At 40.9% G+C, this 20,698-nt stretch overlaps 2 protein-coding genes across 2 annotated transcripts in view; one reads left to right on the top strand and one right to left on the bottom strand.

Annotated features, from left to right (window-relative positions):
• The window catches only part of MGAM (maltase-glucoamylase), a 239,787-nt gene that overhangs the window by 125,231 nt on the left and 93,858 nt on the right, over positions 1 to 20,698 (bottom strand). Inside the window, exon 2 of the mRNA XM_055284278.2 lies at positions 157 to 357. The gene's annotated coding sequence lies outside the window, so the exon portion shown is untranslated. The remainder of the gene's footprint in view (positions 1 to 156; positions 358 to 20,698) is intronic.
• TAS2R38 (taste 2 receptor member 38) lies at positions 9,776 to 10,918 on the top strand. Its single transcript, XM_055284279.1, has one exon. It carries the CDS (start codon positions 9,860 to 9,862, stop codon positions 10,859 to 10,861), a length of 1,002 nt encoding a protein of 333 aa, XP_055140254.1. The 5' UTR covers positions 9,776 to 9,859; the 3' UTR covers positions 10,862 to 10,918.

The raw sequence follows: 20,698 nt of genomic DNA, 5'->3' as shown, positions 1-20,698 counted from the left end.
CACAATTGTTTTTCAACATCAAACACTAAATTCTGCAGAAATTTGCCCCTATAATGAGCCACTGGTAGGTATATTTCCCCTCAGTCCCCTACCCCAAGGGAAAAATATGAAAAGAATGCCATAGGAAATGTCTTAAATGCACAAATAATGTCTTACAGCCATATACGGTCTCTGTCATGTTTGCTGTCTTCTCTGGCTCCGCATCCTTCCTCCAGGTACCTCCCTCTCCTCCTGGCCTGCTCTCTGGGAATCGCCATGTCCACAGTCTCTGGGTATAGCTTGAGCTCCCGTGTCTGCAGACAGAGAAAGAACCCTCCAAGTGCCAGGGCTACACAGTGTTCTCTTATGTGAAATCTGCTAGGAAGAAGCACAAAAGGTCTGTCATTCAATGGCTTACAGTTCTGTCAGCTTTTACTTAAAACCTCCTCACCCTTAGCTCATGTTTGTGAACAAAATAAAACTTTAAGAGGGATCCAGAGATCCCTCAAAAGGAATCCCTGCTGAGAAAAGTGATCTTATGTCCCTAATCACAGGTTCCATGCTGCCATTAAAGATGCTGGGACCAGGGATGGGCACCTAACCCAAAGACAGCCCATCCTTAAATTGGCCTACAGCTCAGGAAGCATCCCACTCTGTCACCACTCAACCACTCAGATTCTCTTTCTCAGTGTGAGACACAGAAAGAATTGCTAGCAAGATCAATTAGCAGCAAGAACAAAATGAAAAAATAGAAAAACAGAAATAAAAACTGTGTGAGAGAATCTTTAACCACGTCCTCACACCAGTACCACTCTGCCAACCTCCCTTTAACAAATACATGTGGGCAAAAACAATATGCTTTAAAATGGAGGAAGTAAAGATATCTTTTCTTTGGTTTCCTCTATTGTACTTCTTGTTTCCTGCCTCTTGTTAACAAGCAAACCTAGACAGGAAGAAGGCTGCCTTCTCTCCATTTCATCCTTGGCTTCTCAAGCTTAGTTGGGCAATTAGATTCAAGATCCTTCATGCAGGCAAGTTATCTCCTCTTTCTCTCTTTCATCAAATAGGTGGGTAAGTAATCTCTCTCTCTCTCTCTCTCTCTCTCTCTCTCTGTCTCTCCCGCTCCCACTTCTTCTCTCCCTCTCTCCACTCTTGTGCATTCTGGTCCAAAGGTGTAAGTTTCATATTCGATAAGTTAGTAATTGCATTCAGCTTCCAGTAATAATGTTCCAAGCATTGTGGCTTAAGGACATAACAGTTTCCCATTATCACATAATGAGAAGGCTGGAAAAGCATAGTTGCTGGTGTGGTTTCAGCCATCAAGGATTTCAGAGTGAAGCCTTTGAGATTCTCTTGGCTTTTGCCTAATGGTTAGAGTCCAACAATAACATTCAAGTTCAGGCACAGAAAAAGGGAAATGCAACGAGGGCTTTCTAAGAAATTCCATCCAATTACTTTGTCTTGTGTCATTTGGACATTCCTATCTGAAAGAAGGATGAGATTTGTAGTTCTTTTAAATTGGGAATACTGACATGCCTAATAAACACAGAAGTTCCATTGATAATGGGGAGAATACTACATAGGTGATTGGTAGTAACTACCCTGGAAAGAATGGAAAGTTGGGTGTGTGGATTCTACCCAGGCCTACTGTTTGCTTCATCCAACTGGTACCAGGGTTCTGCAGCGAGAGCTGTTGGGTGCTGCTGTCACATTTTAAAGAGTAATATCCACATTACACCCCTTTTCACTGCTGTTCTTCTCAGGTAACAGGAATAACTGGTAGAGATAGATTTGGGAATCCCTAGGACTCTTGGCGTTATACCATCAAAAAGCATCAAAGCCCTTCTTCAATTTCTAACAAGAGTCTGAATCTCACTCACAGTGGAGCATTCAAGTGAATGGCAATTAACTTCTACTGCTATAAAAAAAAAAAAAAAAAACCCCAACATTGATCCTGAATGAAGTTTCAGCACCCAAGTGATGTTAAATCTCTGTGAAGTGTGGCTCATTGCTGAAGTCCTGGAAAATCATTCTCTCTTATATCCCAGTAGTTGTCAAACATGAGTGTGCGTCAGAATCACCTGAATGGCTTGTTAGAACACAGAGTCGTGAACACCTTCAGAGGTTTTTATTCAACAGATCAGGGGCCTTGCATTTCTAACAAGCCCCCCGGTGATCCTGATCTCCCTAGTTTGGGGCACCTTAAGCCTTGAGAACTATTGATGTAGCTTATAAAAATCCACATTACTGGAGCTCACCTGAATGAATCTTTACTGCTTAAAGCCAAAAGGGCTTACTTAATAAACTGTTCTTTGGATTCAGACTGAAGCCTATCGGACTGGAACAGAGGACAAGGCCTCTAGCAAACACCATGTCCCACGAACAAGAGCCTGCCTACACTTTGGTGCCTACAGTTTTGTTACTGAATCATTTCACTACCTAATTTTTTCTTCTCTTAGGATGAGTGCTCTCCTGAATGGGTACATAGTGGGTTATAAAGACATTCAGCCTTTGATCTTCAGTGCAGAAAAGATGTTTGAATCCCAGGAGGCCAGATGCAGTGGCTCACGCCTGTTATCCCAGCACTTTGGGAGGCTGACTGGTGCAGATCGCTTGAGCTCAGGGGTTTGAGACCAGCCTGGGCAACATGGTGAAACCCTGTCTCTATAAAAAAAAATACAAAAATTAGCTGGGCATAGAGGCATGCGCCTGTAGTCTCAGATACTCTGGAGGCTAAGGTGGGAGGATGGCTTGAGTCCGTCAGGCAGAAGTTGTAGTGAGCCAAGATCACACCACTGCACTCCAGCCTGGGCAATAGAGTGAAACCCTGTCTCATAAAAGGAGATAAATATAAAAAGAATCCCAGGAGTGAATTCACCTAGATTTAAGCAGGGCCAACATACCTACATTCATAAGAAAGCAAGGTTGGTCAAACGATTCCTTTGGATTTAAAGTGAATGGCCAAATCAACAAAAATCTAATTACTTGTCATATACAATAAGGAGTAAAAAAAGAACAATACATAATCCCTTCTCTTGAAGAACTCAATATAATTGAGGATACCCATGTAAACAAATACTTTTTTTTTTTTTTTTTGAGACGGAGACTCAGTCTGTTGTCCAGGCTGGAGTGCAGTGGGGCAATCTCAGCTCACTGCAAGCTCTTCCTCCCGAGTTCACACCATTCTTCTGCCTCAGCCTCCCAAGTAGCTGGGACTACAGTGCCTGCCACCACGCCTGACTAATTTTTTTGTATTTTTAGTAGAGAAGGGGTTTCACCGTGTTAGCCAGGATGGTCTCAATCTCCTGACCTCGTGATCCACTGGCCTCGGCCTCCCAAAGTGCTGGGATAACAGGCGTGAGCCACCGCGCCCGGCCACAAATACATATTTTAATACATACTGTAAGTGCTACAATAATGCTATGAACAAAGTATAATGGAAGCAAAGAAGATATAGGAAGCCTGTAGGAAAGGAGTAAAGGAAGACGTCATCCCAGATCCACCTGAAAAAATTCTGAGGAATTTCCTTTTATGCTCTAGGGCTCTAGCTTATGAATAGCTATGTTAACCTGTTGCATAAATCGACATGTTCTTTCAACGAGCCTAGCGAAATTTTCCCCACTCCTCTTTCCCTTACCAGAACAGTGGCCTCCTGAGATATAAACTTATCCAGACTCAATTTTTCTCTCTCTCCTGGGAATGGAATAAGCTATCACTCTGAGGGAGTCCACAAGAGCAACTGCACTCCCCCTGCCCACGCAAAAAAAAAAAAAAAAAAGAAGAAGAAGAAGGAAAAAGCTCAGATAGGGCTGAGGTTGGGGAAAAAAAAATGTTACCAGGTGTCTTATCAAAGCAAGGGTATCTCCTCCAGCCCGTACTCTAGATTGGGAGTTAGGCTCAGAGGAAGGAACACCAAAGGTGAAATCAGAATACCTGCGGTTGGAATCCCAGCTGCTCACTAGGTTACCTTGGCCAAGATATTTAACTATTTAACCTTCCTGAAACCACTTTCTCATCAGTACAGTGGAAATATCATTACATTCTTCGCAGGGCAACTGTCAGATTCAAGGAAATTCAGCCTATCATAACGCAGTCAGTGGAGTCTAAAATTTCAATTGCGTGAGATACGGAACCCCATTATTGCTAGATTTAAACGGCTGAGGTGAGGATGCACTGCGAGCCTGCCAGGAATTCCAGGCCTCGCAGTGTTCTGGCGCCACCTGGTGGGAGCTGTTAAATAGCGATGGGGGAGGACTCCGTCGCGGGGGAGCTGGAACTTCCTGGAAAAACTGGAGTCCATTGCTTTGCCCGATTATTTGGGGAGATTGGAGGTGCAGAGACTCCTCCTAGGTCTGTTGTTTCCCACCTGTCTCGCTGTCCTAGGAATTCCGGCAGGGGGAGAACAGGGGATAGCCAATCACAGGGGAAGAATGGGAGATAGCCAATCACCGGTTACTTTATATTGTAATCACACGGTGGTGGAAGAAGTCGCCCTCCAGTCTCACCTGTGGCTACAAGCCAGCCACGCGGGCCTCCCCTCTCCCCGTGAAAGCACCGAGCTCCTTCCTGCCTCATCGACTTCCTGGGTGCCATTTCATCTGTTTTGAGTGCTGTTGATGATGGCCACTGCCAGTGTTTCCTATTGACACTACCCCAATTGTCTGTTTCCTGTCCGTTGTCTCTCCCCCAACATTGTTTGTTTCAGTTCACTCTGCTATCTGAAGTCATCTAGTGGTGTTTTTCCTCTAAAGTAAGGTATGGCTCACTTTAAGCTTTATGGCTTTACTTTTATGGCTTTACGGCTGTGCTCTTTCAGTTCCTCTAATACCCCTTTATTTACCAGTGTGTCCTCAATGCCCATTACAACAGCTGGAATATATTTTGCTCTTAATAAACATATATTGGTATGTCCATTTCTCTAGTCATTGGAAACATCTAAGCAAGGTATTTTAAGGGAATGAGGTTTGATATTACTAATAATAGCGTTCTTCTGTCAAGCTAACAAAGACCAATTTTTCTTTTTTTTTTTTGAGACGGAGTCTCGCTCTGTCACCCAGGAGGGAGAGCAGTGGCGCGATTTCGGCTCACTGCAAGCTCCGCCTCCCGGGTTCACGCCATTCTCCTGCCTCAGCCTCTCCAAGTAGCTGGGACTACAGGCGCCCGCCACCACGCCCGGCTAATTGTTTTGTATTTTTAGTAGCGACGGAGTTTCACCGTGGTCTCGATCTCCTGACCTCGTGATCCGCCCGCCTTGGCCTCCCAAAGTGCTGGGATTACAAGCGTGAGCCACCGCGCCCGGCCCAAAGACCAACTTTTAAAAATCAATCCAAAGAATGTACTTCCAATCTCCAAAAATAAATGGCAGCAAAAGTCTAAACACAAATTTATATAGGTTAAGAATTTTTAACATCTGTTTAGTTGCAAAATCCAGGCATTAAGTTTTTTTATTACATCTGATAAAGATGTAATCACTGACTTATATCACTACTAATAACAAATAAGGAGCTTTTGTGTTCCTACCACTGCTCTTACTGGCATTGCAGTTGACTTTACTGTTTTTAGCTTCCTGAGTAAGCCATTTTTCAAAAAAGAGCCAATAGCTAAGGACTATCTACGAAGGAGATTACTTAGATAATCCCAAACACTGTGTGTACATAAGTCAAATAGAGGGGGAGTATCAATGAAGGTTTGTGTTACCTTTCTCTGACAGAGCCCTTGATTATTGAAAAATTAAGATTGGATCTGGTGTCCCAAGAAATAACATAAAGAACTTTATTTTTTTAATAAAAGGTTATAATCTTGATATAAATGGCTCTAACTGTACAGTTATATATCTCTGCTTGTGCAGTGGAGCAGGTTTCTACCTAGACTTTTTAGGGAGGCAAATATCTTTTCTAAACACCTTTAGTGCAACACCGCCACCTGGTGTGGTGAAGACAAGGAGAAAATTAGCTTAAGTTGAAAGTGCAGAACTCTGTGTTTGATACTCTGTAAGCATGAATGACCCAAGTGAAGTGGTCACAAACACAATTAATTAAATACAACTGCTACATCATGATGCACAAATAAGGACTATATAAATATCTGCATATGAACAGTTCAGAATAAAACAAAAGTGAACATCTTTAGTAATCACTGACTTATGTCACTACTAATAATAAATAAGGAGCTTTAGTCAAAAGAAAACATAAAAAATACAAAGAGAAAGTATCTAAAAACATTAATGGGGCAGCACCAATAACTCTTAAAGGATTTATCAGGGGGAATTCAGCCATATATCAGGCAAAATTCACCCCCGATATTTCACGTAGGTTCTTTTCTATTTTCCCTAAGCGTCGGCCGGTTTGACAAATAAAGGGGCAGAGTACAAAAGAGAGAAATGTTAAAGCTGGGCGTCCGGGGGAGACATCACATGTCGGTAGGTTCCGTGATGCCCCACAAGCCGCAAAATCAGCAAGTTTTTATTAGGGATTTTCAGAAGGGGAGGGAGTGTACGGCTAGGGTGTGGGTCAGAGAGATCATGTACTTCACAAGGTAATAGAATATCACAAGGGTATTGATTGGGGAACTGATAAGTATCCATGAAATCTTCACAATTTATGTTTAGAGATTGCAGTAAAGACAGGCATACGAAATTATAAAAGTATTAATTTGGGGAACTAATAGATGTCCATGAAATCTTCACAATCCACGTTCTTCTGCCATGGCTTCAGCCAGTGCCTCCGTTTGGGGTCCCTGACTTCCCGCAACAAGGATTAAAGGAGTGTTTGAAATGAATATGCAAAAAAGACTGGGTGAGGAACATCAAGAGCAACACGTTAGAACAGTGGTAATAATAACTAACATTTATTGATTGGGCCGTCATGTGCCAGTCACAATTCCAAGCACATCCCATGTGTTAAGTAATCCTTGCAACCCTCTTAGGTGTATGTTATTTTGATCATCTCCATTTCATCTGAGGTGAATGGAAAGAGTTCAGTCACTTGTCAAGATCACACAGTGAGTAAGCAGGAGAGCCAGACCTTAACTCAAGGTGGTGTGGATCCAGAGCCCACACTCTCAACACAAGCCTTTGCCTCTAAGCTGGGAGCACACTTAGAGAAAGTAGGATGCCCAAAGTGCGGCTGTGTATAAAGAGTAAGTTGAGGGGGCCAGCAAAGCACTAGGCAGAGCAAGCTCCACTCCTTAGAGAAGATGTTATCACACAACAGATAGTAAGCGAAGGCAGAGCCACTCAACTGCTCCTCTCCTTCCATCTTCACTCATTCCCCAATATGAGTGAGTGAGACATGAAGAGCAATCATAAAAGAACTGGAAAAGTCACACCATTTGTAAGAGTGGGAAAGAAGCACCAGAGTGGGAGGAAGTGTTGGAAAATAACAACCAGTCTCTAAATAATCAGTTCTCCAATCTCCACTGAGTAACTAGCCTGAATTTTTCCAAAGCTTATAGATGTGATAATGAAATCCATCCAATTCCTTTAGAAATCAAGGAGAATTAGAAATACTGGAAGGCCAGAGCTCAACAAATATTTGAAAATGTTTAAAAGGGGAAAAAGCGAGACTTCAGAAATTATAGACATGTATGTTAGAATATAATTCCTGGAACGTTAAAAATATAATACAACATTATGTTATAAATATAACGTGGGGATGCTATAGACTACTACATGTTTCATTTACAAAAATTTCATTCATTCAGAAATATGTGTTAAGTAATAAATACCCTCATGAAGCTTACATTTTTAGTGGGGGGTGGTAGGTATAGGCAATAAATAATTGAATATATGCAGAAATATAAAACAGGTTAAGTATTACAGTATGTACCTAATATAGGGCAAGGGATATAATTCATAGGGAAAGTCTCTCTAATAAGATGACTTTTGAGAGGAGATCTTTACGGGAAGACGTAGAGGAAAAATAATTCAGGGAATGGAAAGTGCAGGTTCAATGGTTCTGTGGTAGGAGGGTGCTTGGTGAATTCACAGAACAGGAACAAGGTCCATGAGGCTGGTGTGGAAACAGAGACGAAGACGACATCTGGGCAGGAACAGAGGCTCTGATTATGTGGGACCTGTAGGCCACTGTAGGAACTTAGCTTTTTATAGTGTTAAATCAAGTTTGGCCTAAAACTACCTTACCACATATTTTAAGTCCGGCCTAAAGGTTTCTCTGTACATTGTGAACTATAACATAAACGGAGTTGTAAACCGACCATAGCCTACGCTTGTGCCAATCACCAAGTTTTGGCCAATCAGTGGTGGCCAACTATTCAAACTGTGTTCAAATACGGCAAATGCCAAGCTGTAATCAATCCTGCTGTTTCTGTACCTTACTTCCGTTTTCTGTACATCACTTGCCTTTTTCTGTCCCTGAATCTTCCACTGTATGGCTGCACTGGAGTCTCTGTACCTACTCTGGCTCTGAAGGCTGCCCAATTCATGAATTGTTCTTTGCTCCATTAAACTCTGTTAAGCTCAATTTGGATAAGGTTTTTCTTTTAACAATAGTGAGGGAGTTTAGAGGCCCTGAAAGGTTTAAACAGGGGAATGACATGCTCTAAGTTAGATCTTATCAAGATTGCTACTGTTGCTTTGTGGAAAATAGAGTAAGGGAGTTGGGAAGCAGAGAGAGCAGTTAAAAGGCTCCTGTAATAATCCAAGCCAGCACTGTTCACAATAGCTAAGACTTGGAAGCAACCCAAATGCGCATCAGTGATAGACTGGATAAAGAAAATGTGGCATATATACACCATGGAATACTATGCAGCCATAAAAAAGGATGAGTTCATGTCCTTGCAGGGACATGGGTGAAGCTGGAAACCATCACACTCAGCAAACTAAAACAAGAACAGAAAACCAAACACCGCATGTTCTCACTCATAAGTGGCAGTTGAACAATGAGAACACATGGACACAGGGAGGGGAACATCAAACACCAGGGCCTGTCAGGGGGTGGGGGGCAAGGGGAAGGAGAGCATTAGGAGAAATACCTAATATAGATAACGGGTTGATGGGTGCAGCGAACCACCATGGCACATGTATGCCTATGTAACAAGCCTGCGTGTTCTGCACATGTACCCCAGAACTTAAAGTATACTAATTAAAAAAATAAACATAATAATAATCCGAACCAGCTATGCCCCCTTTCCTCTCCCTTCATGACAGAGTGCTAGTCTTGTTCATGTTAATATTCTCCTTGCCAAGCACAGTGCCTGACATAATAATGATGATTGCATGAAACCTTTGGCAATAGCAAATAAAACTGCAGTCATACACTGACACATGGAAAGGAACCATGCATTTATCTATATTAAAAACACAGTCTGTGATAAGAGTCATTACTTCACAGATGAGAGAAGGAATGCAAATGAAAAGAGACTCTATTTCAAACCTTAGATCACCAAGAATATCTGCTTTGCCTGCTGCAGGTTTCCTCAAAACCCATGAGCAAATCCTGTTCTCTTCTCCACCCCCACAGGTCCAGATGGGCATGCAAAACTGGATTTGGGAAATTGAGGTCCTGTTTTGTTTGCATCCCTGATGCTGTGCTATGGCCTTATGGGAAGGCGGTTGTACAGGAACACCTGGATTTATTAATCTCATATCACCCAAGAGGTAGAACCATCAGTCTTCCACCCTATGATAAGCTCTTCTATGTATCCAAGAGGTGTTCTAGAGAAACAACATCCCTCTAAGTTTCCTGCCAGAACTTTTTATGTGCTCACTTTGGGATAGATCTAGGCAAAGAGCTGGATGCTTTGTGAAGGAAAGGTCCTGGCTTGGAACGTACATTTACCTTTCTGCACTGGGTGGCAACTAGGTCTTTAGATTAGCCAACTAGAGAAGAGAAGTAGAATAGCCAATTAGAGAAGTGACATCATGTTGACTCTAACTCGCATCTGCACTGTGTCCTATGAAATCAGGAGTACATTTCTGTTCATTTCAGTCCTGGAGTTTGCAGTAGGGTTTCTGACCAATGCCTTCATTTTCTTGGTGAATTTTTGGGACGTAGTGAAGAGGCAGCCACTGAGCAACAGTGATTGTGTGCTGCTGTGTCTCAGCATCAGCCGGCTTTTCCTGCATGGACTGCTGTTCCTGAGTGCTATCCAGCTTACCCACTTCCAGAAGTTGAGTGAACCACTGAACCACAGCTACCAAGCCATCATCATGCTATGGATGATTGCAAACAAAGCCAACCTCTGGCTTGCCACCTGCCTCAGCCTGCTTTACTGTTCCAAGCTCATCCATTTCTCTCACACCTTCCTGATCTGCTTGGCAAGCTGGGTCTCCAGGAAGATCTCCCAGATTCTCCTGGGTATTATTCTTTGCTCCTGCATCTGCACTGTCCTCTGCGTTTGGTGCTATTTTAGCAGACCTCACTTCACAGTCACAACTGTGCTATTCATGAATAACAGTACAAGGCTCAACTGGCAGATTAAAGATCTCAACTTATTTTATTCTTTTCTCTTCTGCTATCTGTGGTCTGTGCCTCCTTTCCTATTGTTTCTGGTTTCTTCTGGGATGCTGACTGTCTCCCTGGGAAGGCACATGAGGACAATGAAGGTCTATACCAGAGACTTTCGTGACCCCAGCCTGGAGGCCCACATTAAAGCCCTCAAGTCTCTTGTCTCCTTTTTCTGCTTCTTTGTGATATCATCCTGTGCTGCCTTCATCTCAGTGCCCCTACTGATTCTGTGGCGCGACAAAATAGGGGTAATGGTTTGTGTTGGGATAATGGCAGCTTGTCCCTCTGGGCATGCAGCCATCCTGATCTCAGGCAATGCCAAGTTGAGGAGAGCTGTGACAACCATTCTGCTCTGGGCTCAGAGCAGCCTGAAGGTAAGAGCCGACCACAAGGCAGATTCTCGGACACTATGCTGAGAATGGACACGAAATGAGCTCCTCATTAATACGCCTGTGAGTCTTCATGAATATGCCTGATTCTTCAGGAATACAACTCTGATTCCTCACAAAGCCTTCTGATTTCTTCTATAAAACACAATTGAAAGTCTCTTCACTTTGTATCAATGAACTCACTTATAGATGAATAAAATAATTATGCACTATACATGGCCTAGGCAAGAATAATGTTGTTGGTACCCTAGGTTTGTTTTGATAACATGAACAAAATAATTAGGTATTTGGTGTAAATCCTTTATATACTATAGCTTATTATTGGTATAAATCAAACCATGAGAAATCATCTCTTCTGAAATAATATCTAAATCCCAAGACAATATGTTTGGCTTTTAAAACGACTGCTAAACCTCTTTCTCAGAACCAGTGCTAGCATCATTTTTGGAAATATTCACTGCTACAATTAGTATATAATCCTCTTCAAACTCCACAGTTTTCATGGAAACAAAGACAAACTTGGAAAAATAACTGTCATAATTTCAGCTTCAAGAGGTACCACATAACTTCAACTTCAAGAGGCACAAGAGGATAGGGATCGTTTTGTCTGAAAATACACTGATCCAGAAATGCACTTTGACCTACTTTATAATGATGGAAGAGAAGCAGATATTTGCTCAGTACGTGACCTGGATGCCAGTAGGTGCCTTGTGTGGGCTTTCTGGCTATGCCCAATTTGCCTTTGAAGATGGTGCTTTGCCTGGTACCAAGTATTGGTCTCTCTAGTTGGGGACCCTACCAAAATCGCCTAGCTAAAAGGTATATTTGTAGAGATTTGGCATTCTCTGTATTCCTGCACAGGAACCCAGCCAGGAGGGCTTTCCTCAAATCAGGTACTGAAAGACTCAGGAGAAAACAAGGTATACCAGACATTTAAATCTTGATAGGCTTCGCAGTTCACAGGCTTCACAGTTGTAGCAGCTCACCACCAAGGCTCTTAGTTCTGCCAGCTGTGGGGCCAGAGAACTGTTTCCTCCTCTCAGGCACTTGGTCTTAATAGATCCAAATCTTCACCTCAGTTTTCCTCCAAAAATTAGCCATTTCTTCACCTCCAGTGGCTACAAAATTTGCAACTTCATCTGGCTTCCTTTCCTTGGTGGACACTGAAGTTGTCCCAGGATTCCCTCAAAGACCTAGGTCCTCGCTCTCGGCTGCACATTGAAATTACCTAAGGCGCTTTTTAAAAATCTCAATGTCCAGGCCAAATACGACCAATAAAATCAAATCTCTTGAGACGAAATGAGGCTTCTTTTTCTTTAATGCTCTTCAGGTGATTTCAAGGTGCAGCCAATGTTGAGATCCACTCTTCTAGATGCCCTGTTGGTGTAGAGGTGGAGCATCTTTTCATATGTTTATTTGTGTGGTTTTATTTTTAACATTATATTTCTGAGATTCACCCATAATATTGTATGAGTCACTGCTTGCTTACCTACTCACTATTGCTGAACATTTTGCATTGTCTACAGTGTGGGTCTACTATGAATAAAGTTTCTAGACACATTCTTGAATCCATTTCTTTGTAGGCATAGGTTCATTTCTCAGGTAAATACCTAGGAGTGAAATTACTGTGTTAAAAAATTTATATTCATTTAACTTTATAAAAACTGTTAAAAGAGTTTTCCAGAGTGATTCTAACATTTTATCCTCCCCTCAATAATGTGGGAGAGCTGTTCCTCATTCTCATCAACATTTGGTGTTGTCAGTCTTTTTGATTTTGGCCATTCTAGTGGGGATGAAATGGTATCTCACTGTGGTTTCCCTTTGCATTTGTTTTCTAACTCATGACATGGAGAACAATTTTGTGTGCTTCTTGGCCATTTGTATTTTTTCTATTATAAAGTAACTATTTGTTTGCACATTTTAATATTATCTTTTTATTATTGATTTATAAGAGTTTATTGATTTGCAGCATTTGTGTATGTGTGATAATATACATGTATGTATTCTTATCCAACTCCTATATATACACAACTGTTTTATATTAAGTTGTCTTTTTATTATTGATTTGTAGAAATTTGATTTGTGTGTGTGTATATATACATACATATATGTAGATATGTGAGTGAAAAATATATATATATAACATACACACTCTGGATACAAGTCCTTTGTCTGCTATATGCATTGTGAATATTTTGACCCAGACTGTGGTTTTCCTTTTTATTTTTTAATAGTGCACTGATAAGCAGAAATGACGACTTTTAATAAAATCTAATGTCCTTTTCTACAATGCTGGTGCTTTTTGTGTCTTCTATAAAAAATATCTGCCTGCCTCTGACATGCAAAAATAGTCTCTATGATTTTCTCTAGAATTTTCATAGTTTTTACTTTGATTTTTGGGACTATAATTGATCTTGAATTAATTTTTTTGTGTAGTATTAAGTAGGGCTGATCTTTACTGTTTTTATATGTCTATCTAAGTATTCCAATATCATTCATTGAAGATTTTTATTTTCTAATTGACTTGAACTCTTGTTGAAAATCATACGATTATATACGCATGAATCTTTTTCTGGTTTCTATATTGCATTCCAGTGATCTATTTGTCCAGCCTTTAACCAATACCTCACTTTTTGATTATGGTAGATTACTATCAAGTTTTTAAATATTCAAAAGTATTCCATCTGAAAATCTGTAAACATATCTCTTTATTTTTTGTCTTTAATTTATCTCAACAATGTTTTGTAATTTTTAGTGTAAAGGTCTTTTGGTAAAATTATTCTTATGTATTTAATATTTAATAATGTTATTGTATATAGAGTTGTTTACATTTTTATTTGCTACCGGCATATAAAAATACAATTGATTTTTGTACGTTAACCATTATCTTACAACTATACCAAATTAATATATTGGTTCTAGTAGCTGTTTGAAGATTCTTTGAAATTTTATACTTAATCATGTCATCAGCAAATAAAGACAATTTTATTTCTTCTTTCTCCATATGTATGCCCTTTATTTATTTATTTATTTATTTTTTTTTTTTTATTATACTTTAGGGTTTTAGGGTACATGTGCACAATGTGCAGGTTTGTTACATATGTATCCATGTGCCATGTTGATTTCCTGTACCCATTAATTCGTCATTTAGCATTAGGTGTATCTCCTAATGCTGTCCCTCCCCCCTCCCTCCACCCCACAACAGTCCCCGGAGCGTGATGTTCCCCTTCCTGTGTCCATGAGTTCTCATTGTTCAATTCCCACCTATGAGTGAGAACATGCGGTGTTTGGTTTTTTGTCCTTGCGATAGTTTACTGAGAATGATGTTTTCCAGTTTCATCCATGTCCCTACAAAGGACACGAACTCATCATTTTTTATGGCTGCATAGTATTCCATGGTGTATATGTGCCACATTTTCTTAATCCAGTCTATCGTTGTTGGACATTTGGGTTGGTTCCAACTCTTTGCTATTGTGAATAGTGCCGCAATAAACATACGTGTGCATGTGTCTTTATAGCAGCATGATTTATAGTCCTTTGGGTATATACCCAGTAATGGGATGGCTGGGTCAAATGGTATTTCTAGTTCTAGATCCCTGAGGAATCGCCACACTGACTTCCACAATGGTTGAACTAGTTTACAGTCCCACCAACAGTGTTAAAGTGTTCCTATTTCTCCACATCCTCTCCAGCACCTGTTGTTTCCTGATTTTTTAATGATGGCCATTCTAACTGGTGTGAGATGGTATCTCACTGTGGTTTTGATTTGCATTTCTCTGATGGCCAGTGATGAGGAGCATTTCTTCAGGTGTTTTTTGGCTGCATAAATGTCTTCTTTTGAGAAGTGTCTGTTCATGTCCTCTGCCCACTTTTTGATGGGGTTGTTTGTTTTTTTCTTGTAAATTTGTTTGAGTTCATTGTAGATTCTGGATATTAGCCCTTTGTCAGATGAGTAGGTTGCAAAAATTTTCTCCCATTGTGTAGGTTGCCTGTTCACTCTGATGATAGTTTCTTTTGCTGTGCAGAAGCTCTTTAGTTTAATGAGATCCCATTTGTCGATTTTGGCTTTTGTTGCCATTGCTTTTGGTGTTTTAGACATGAAGTCCTTGCCCACGCCTATGTCCTGAATGGTATTGCCTAGGTTTTCTTGTAGGATTTTAATGGTTTTAGGTCTAACATATAAGTCTTTAATCCATCTGGAATTAATTTTTGTATAAGGTGTAAGGAAGGGATCCAGTTGCAGCTTTCTACATATGGCTAGCCAGTTTTCCCAGCACCATTTATTAAATAGGGAATCCTTTCCCCATTTCTTGTTTTTGTCAGGTTTGTCAAAGATCAGATAGTTGTAGCTATGCGGCATCATTTCTGAGGGCTCTGTTCTGTTCCATTGATCTATGTCTCTGTTGTGGTACCAGTACCATGCTGTTTTGGTTACTGTAGCCTTGTAGTATAGTTTAAAGTCAGGTAGCGTGATGCCTCCAGCTTTGTTCTTTTGGCTTAGGATTGACTTGGCGATGCGGGCTCTTTTTTGGTTCCATATGAACTTTAAAGTAGTTTTTTCCAATTCTGTGAAGAAAGTCATTGGTAGCTTGATGGGGATGGCATTGAATCTATAAATTACCTTGGGCAGTATGGCCATTTTCACGATATTGATTCTTCCAACCCATGAGCATGGAATGTTCTTCCATTTGTTTGTATCCTCTTTTATTTCATTGAGCAGTGGTTTGTAGTTCTCCTTGAAGAGGTCCTTCACATCCCTTGTAAGTTGGATTCCTAGGTATTTTATTCTCTTTGAAGCAATTGTGAATGGGAGTTCACTCATGATTTGGCTCTCTGTTTGTCTGTTATTGGTGTACAAGAATGCTTGTGATTTTTGTACATTAATTTTGTATCCTGAGACTTTGCTGAAGTTGCTAATCAGCTTAAGGAGATTTTGGGCTGAGACAATGGGGTTTTCTAGATATACAATCATGTCATCTGCAAACAGGGACAATTTGACTTCCTCTTTTCCTAATTGAATACCCTTTATTTCCTTCTCCTGCCTGATTGCTCTGGCCAGAACTTCCAGCACTATGTTGAATAGTAGCGGTGAGAGAGGGCATCCCTGTCTTGTGCCAGTTTTCAGAGGGAATGCTTCCAGTTTTTGCCCATTCAGTATGATATTGGCTGTGGGTTTGTTGTAGATAGCTCTTATTATTTTGAGATACATCCCATCAATACCTAATTTATTGAGAGTTTTTAGCATGAAGGGTTGTTGAATTTTGTCAAAGGCCTTTTCTGCATCTATTGAGATAATCATGTGGTTTTTGTCTTTGGTTCTGTTTATATGCTGGATTACATTTATTGATTTGCATATGTTGAACCAGCCTTGCATCCCAGGGATGAAGCCCACTTGATCATGGTGGATAAGCTTTTTGATGTGCTGCTGGATTCGGTTTGCCAGTATTTTATTGAGGATTTTTGCATCAATGTTCATCAAGGATATTGGTCTGAAATTCTCTTTTTTGGTTATGTCTCTGCCAGGTTTTGGTATCAGGACGATGCTGGCTTCGTAAAATGTGTTAGGGAGGATTCCCTCTTTTTCTATCGATTGGAATAGTTTCACAAGGAATGGTACCAGTTCCTCCTTGTACCTCTGGTAGAATTCAGCTGTGAATCCATCAGGTCCTGGACTCTTTTTGGTTGGTAAGCTATTGATTATTGCCACAATTTCAGAACCTGTTATTGGTCTATTCAGAGATTCAACTTCTTCCTGGTTTAGTCTTGGGAGGGTGTATTTGTCGAGGAATTTATCCATTTCTTCCAGATTTTCTAGTTTATTTGCATAGAGGTGTTTGTAGTATTCTCTGATGGTAGATTGTATTTCTGTGGGATCAGTGGTGATATCCCCTTTTTCGTTTTTTATTGCATCTATTTGATTCTTCTCTCTTTTCTTCTTTATTCGTCTTGCTAGCGGTCCATCAATTTTGTTGATCTTTTCAAAAAACCAGCTCCTGGATTCATTAATTTTTTGAAGGGTTTTTTGTGTCTCTATTTCCTTCAGTTCTGCTCTGATTTTAGTTATTTCTAGCCTTCTGCTAGCTTTTGAATGTGTTTGCTCTTGCTTTTCTAGTTCTTTTAATTGTGATGTTAGGGTGTCAATTTTGGATCTTTCCTGCTTTCTCTTGTGGGCATTTAGTGCTATAAATTTTCCTCTACACACTGCTTTGAACGTGTCCCAGAGATTCTGGTATGTTGTGTCTTTGTTCTCGTTGGTTTCAAAGAACATCTTTATTTCTGCCTTCATTTCATTATGTACCCAATAGTCATTCAGGAGCAGGTTGTTCAGTTTCCATGTAGTTGAGCGGTTTTGACTGAGTTTCTTAATCCTGAGTTCTAGTTTGATTGCACTGTGGTCTGAGAGACAGTTTGTTATAATCTCTGTTCTTTTACATTTGCTGAGAAGAGCTTTACTTCCAACTATGTGGTCAATTTTGGAATAGGTGTGGTGTGGTGCTGAAAAAAATGTATATTCTGTTGATTTGGGGTGGAGAGTTCTGTAGATGTCTATTAGGTCCTCTTTATGTAGAGCTGAGTTCAATTCCTGGATATCCTTGTTAACTTTCTGTCTCATTGATCTGTCTAATGCTGACAGTGGGGTGTTAAAATCTCCCATTATTATTGTGTGGGAGTTTAAGTCCCTTTGTAGGTCACTGAGGACTTGCTTTATGAATCTGGGTGCTCCTGTGTTGGGTGCATATATATTTAGGATAGTTAGCTCTTCTTGTTGAATTGATCCCTTTACCATTATGTAATGGCCTTCTTTGTCTCTTTTGATCTTTGTTGGTTTAAAGTCTATTTTATCAGAGACTAGGATTGCAACCCCTGCCTGTTTTTGTTTTCCAGTTGCTTGATAGATCTTCCTCCATCCCTTTATTTTGAGTCTATGTGTGTCTCTGCACGTGAGATGGGTTTCCTGAATACAGCACACTGATGGGTCCTGACTCCTTATCCAGTTTGCCAGTCTGTGTCTTTTGATTGGAGCATTTAGCCCATTTACATTTAACGTGAATATTGTTATGTGTGAATCTGATCCTGTCATTATGATGTTAGTTGGTTATTTTGCTCGTTAGTTGCTATAGTTTCTTCCTAGCCTCGATGGTCTTTACAATTTGGCATGTTTTTGCAGGGGCTGGTACCGGTTGTTCCTTTCCATGTTTAGTGCTTCCTTCAGGAGCTCTTTTAGGGCAGGCCTGGTGGTGACAAAATCACTCAGCGTTTGCTTGTCTGTAAAGTATTTTATTTCTCCTTCACTTATGAAGCTTAGTTTGGCGGGATAGGAAATTCTGGGTTGAAAATTCTTTTCTTTAAGAATGTTGAATATCGGCCCCCACTCTCTTCTGGCTTGTAGAGTTTCTGCTGAGAGATCAGCTGTTAGTCTGATGGGCTTCCCTTTGTGGGTAACCCGACCTTTCTATCTGGCTGCCCTTAACATTTTTTCCTTCATTTCCACTTTGGTGAATCTGACAATTATGTGTCTTGGAGTTGCCCTTCTCGAGGAGTATCTTTGTGGCGTTCTCTGTATTTCCTGAATCTGAATGCTGGCCTGCCTTGCTAGATTGGGGAAGTTCTCCTGGATAATATCTTGCAGAGTGTTTTCCAACTTGGTTCCATTCTCCCCATCATTTTCAGGTACACCAATCAGACGTAGGTTTGGTCTTTTCACATAGTCCCAAATTTCTTGGAGGCTTTGTTCATTTCTTTTTATTCTTTTTTCTCTAAACTTCCCTTCTCTCTTCATTTCATTCATTTCATCTTCTATCAGCGATACCCTTTCTTCCAGTTGATCGCATCTGCTACTGAGGCTTCTGCATTCTTCGCGTAGTTCTCGAAACTTGGCTTTCAGCTCCATCATCTCCTTTAAGCCCTTCTCTCCATTGGTTATTCTAGTTATCCATTCTTCTAATTTTTTTTCAAAGTTTTTTACTTCTTTGCTATTGTTTTGAATTTCCTCTCGTAGCTCAGAGTAGTTTGATCGTCTGAAGCCTTCTTCTCTCAACTCATCAAAGTCATCCTCCATCCAGCTTTGTTCCGTTGCTGGTGAGGAACTGCGTTCCTTTGGAGGAGGAGAGGTGCTCTGTTTTTTAGAGTTTCCAGTTTTTTTGGTCTGTTTTTTCCCCATCTTTGTGGTTTTGTCTACTTTTTGTCTTCGATGATGGTGATGTACAGATGGGTTTTTGGTGTGGATGTCCTTTCTGTTTGTTAATTTTCCTTCTACCAGACAAGACCCTCAGCTGCAGGTCTGTTGGAGTTTACTAGAGGTCCACTCCAGACCCTGTTTGTCTGGGTGTCAGCACCAGTGGCTGCAGAACAGCGGATTTTCGTGAGACCACAAATTCAGCTGTCTGATAGTTCCTCTGAAAGTTTTGTCTCAGAGGAATACCCGGTTGAATGAGGTGTCAGTCTGTCCCTACTGGGGGGGTGCCTCCCAGTTAGGCTGCTCAGGGGTGAGGGACCCACTTTAGGAGGCAGTCTGTCCGTTCTCAGATCTCCAGCTGCGTGCTGGGAGAACCACTACTCTCTTCAAAGCTGTCAGTCAGACAGGGACATTTAAGGCTGTGGAGGTTCTCGCTGAGTTTTTGGTTGTCTGTGCCCTGCCCCCAGAGGTGGAGCCTACAGAGGCAGGCGGGCCTCCTTGAGCTGTGGTGGGCTCCACCCAGTTCCAGCTTCCTGGCTGTTTTGTTTACCTAAGCAAGCCTGGGCAATGGCGGGCACCCCTCCCCCAGCCTCGTTGCCGCCTTGCAGCGTGATCTCAGACTGCTGTGCTAGCAATCAGCGAGACTCTGTGGGCATAGGACCCTCCGAGCCAGGTGCGGGACACAATCTCCTAGTGTGCCGTTTTCCAGGCCCGTTGGAAAAGCGCAGTATTAGGACGGGACTGACCCGATATTCCAGGTGCCGTCTGTTTTCCCTTTCTTTGACTAGGAAAGGGAACTCCCTGACCCCTTGCGCTTCCCGAGTGAGGCAATGCCTCGCCCTGCTTCGGCTCGCGCACAGTGCGCTTCACCGACTGTCCTGAACCCACTGTTAGGCACTCCCTAGTGAGATGAAACCGGTACCTCAAGCAGAAATGCAGAAATCACCCGTCTTCTGTGTCGCTGGGGCTGGGAGCTGGAGACCGGAGCTGTTCCTATTCGGCCATCTTGGCTCCACCCCTCCTATTTATTTTTTTAAAATTTATTTCACTGGCTAGGATCTCCAGTGTAGTGCTGATTAGATTTAATGTGAGTACACATTCTGGCCTTGTTCCTGTTTTTAGGAAGAAAATATTCACTATTTCATCACTGGGTATAAAGTTAACTGTAGGTCATTTTTAGATTCCCTTTATCAGATGTAAAAATCCCATTTTAATTCCTACTTTGCTAACAATTTTTACCATTAAAGAGTATTGAATTTAATTTTAAAATTTTTTTGTATTTATTGAGATGATTCTACAGTTTTTCTTCTCCATTTCGTTAACATGGCAAATTCCACTGATTAATCTTTGAATGTTAAATAAACTCTGCATTCCTAGTATAAGCCTCACTTAGTCATAGTGTATTATTGTCTTTATATGTTGCACTACTTTATTTGCTAATATATTGTCAAGGATCTTTGTATATATGTTTATGTGGAATACCAACCTCTATTTTTCTTTTCTTTTAAATTACATATCTTTGTCAAGATTTAGTGACAAGGTTATTCTGGCCTAATGAAACAAGTTAGAAAACATTTCCTCCATCTTTATTTTCTTAAAACTTTGTGTAAGATTGGTATTATTTCTTCTCTAAATATTTGACGTGATTCACAAGAGAAACCATTTGGACCTGAAGTTTTTTATTCATG

Source organism: Symphalangus syndactylus, chromosome 6 (genome assembly GCF_028878055.3).
Source record: "Symphalangus syndactylus isolate Jambi chromosome 6, NHGRI_mSymSyn1-v2.1_pri, whole genome shotgun sequence".
NCBI classification, from domain to species: domain Eukaryota; kingdom Metazoa; phylum Chordata; class Mammalia; order Primates; family Hylobatidae; genus Symphalangus; species Symphalangus syndactylus.
This window is presented reverse-complemented; position numbering and strand designations above follow the sequence as displayed.

Coding starts and splice junctions, on each gene's coding strand:
- TAS2R38 (XM_055284279.1), top strand. CDS start 9,860: ATGTTGACTCTAACTCGCATCTGCACTGTGTCCTATGAAATCAGGAGT.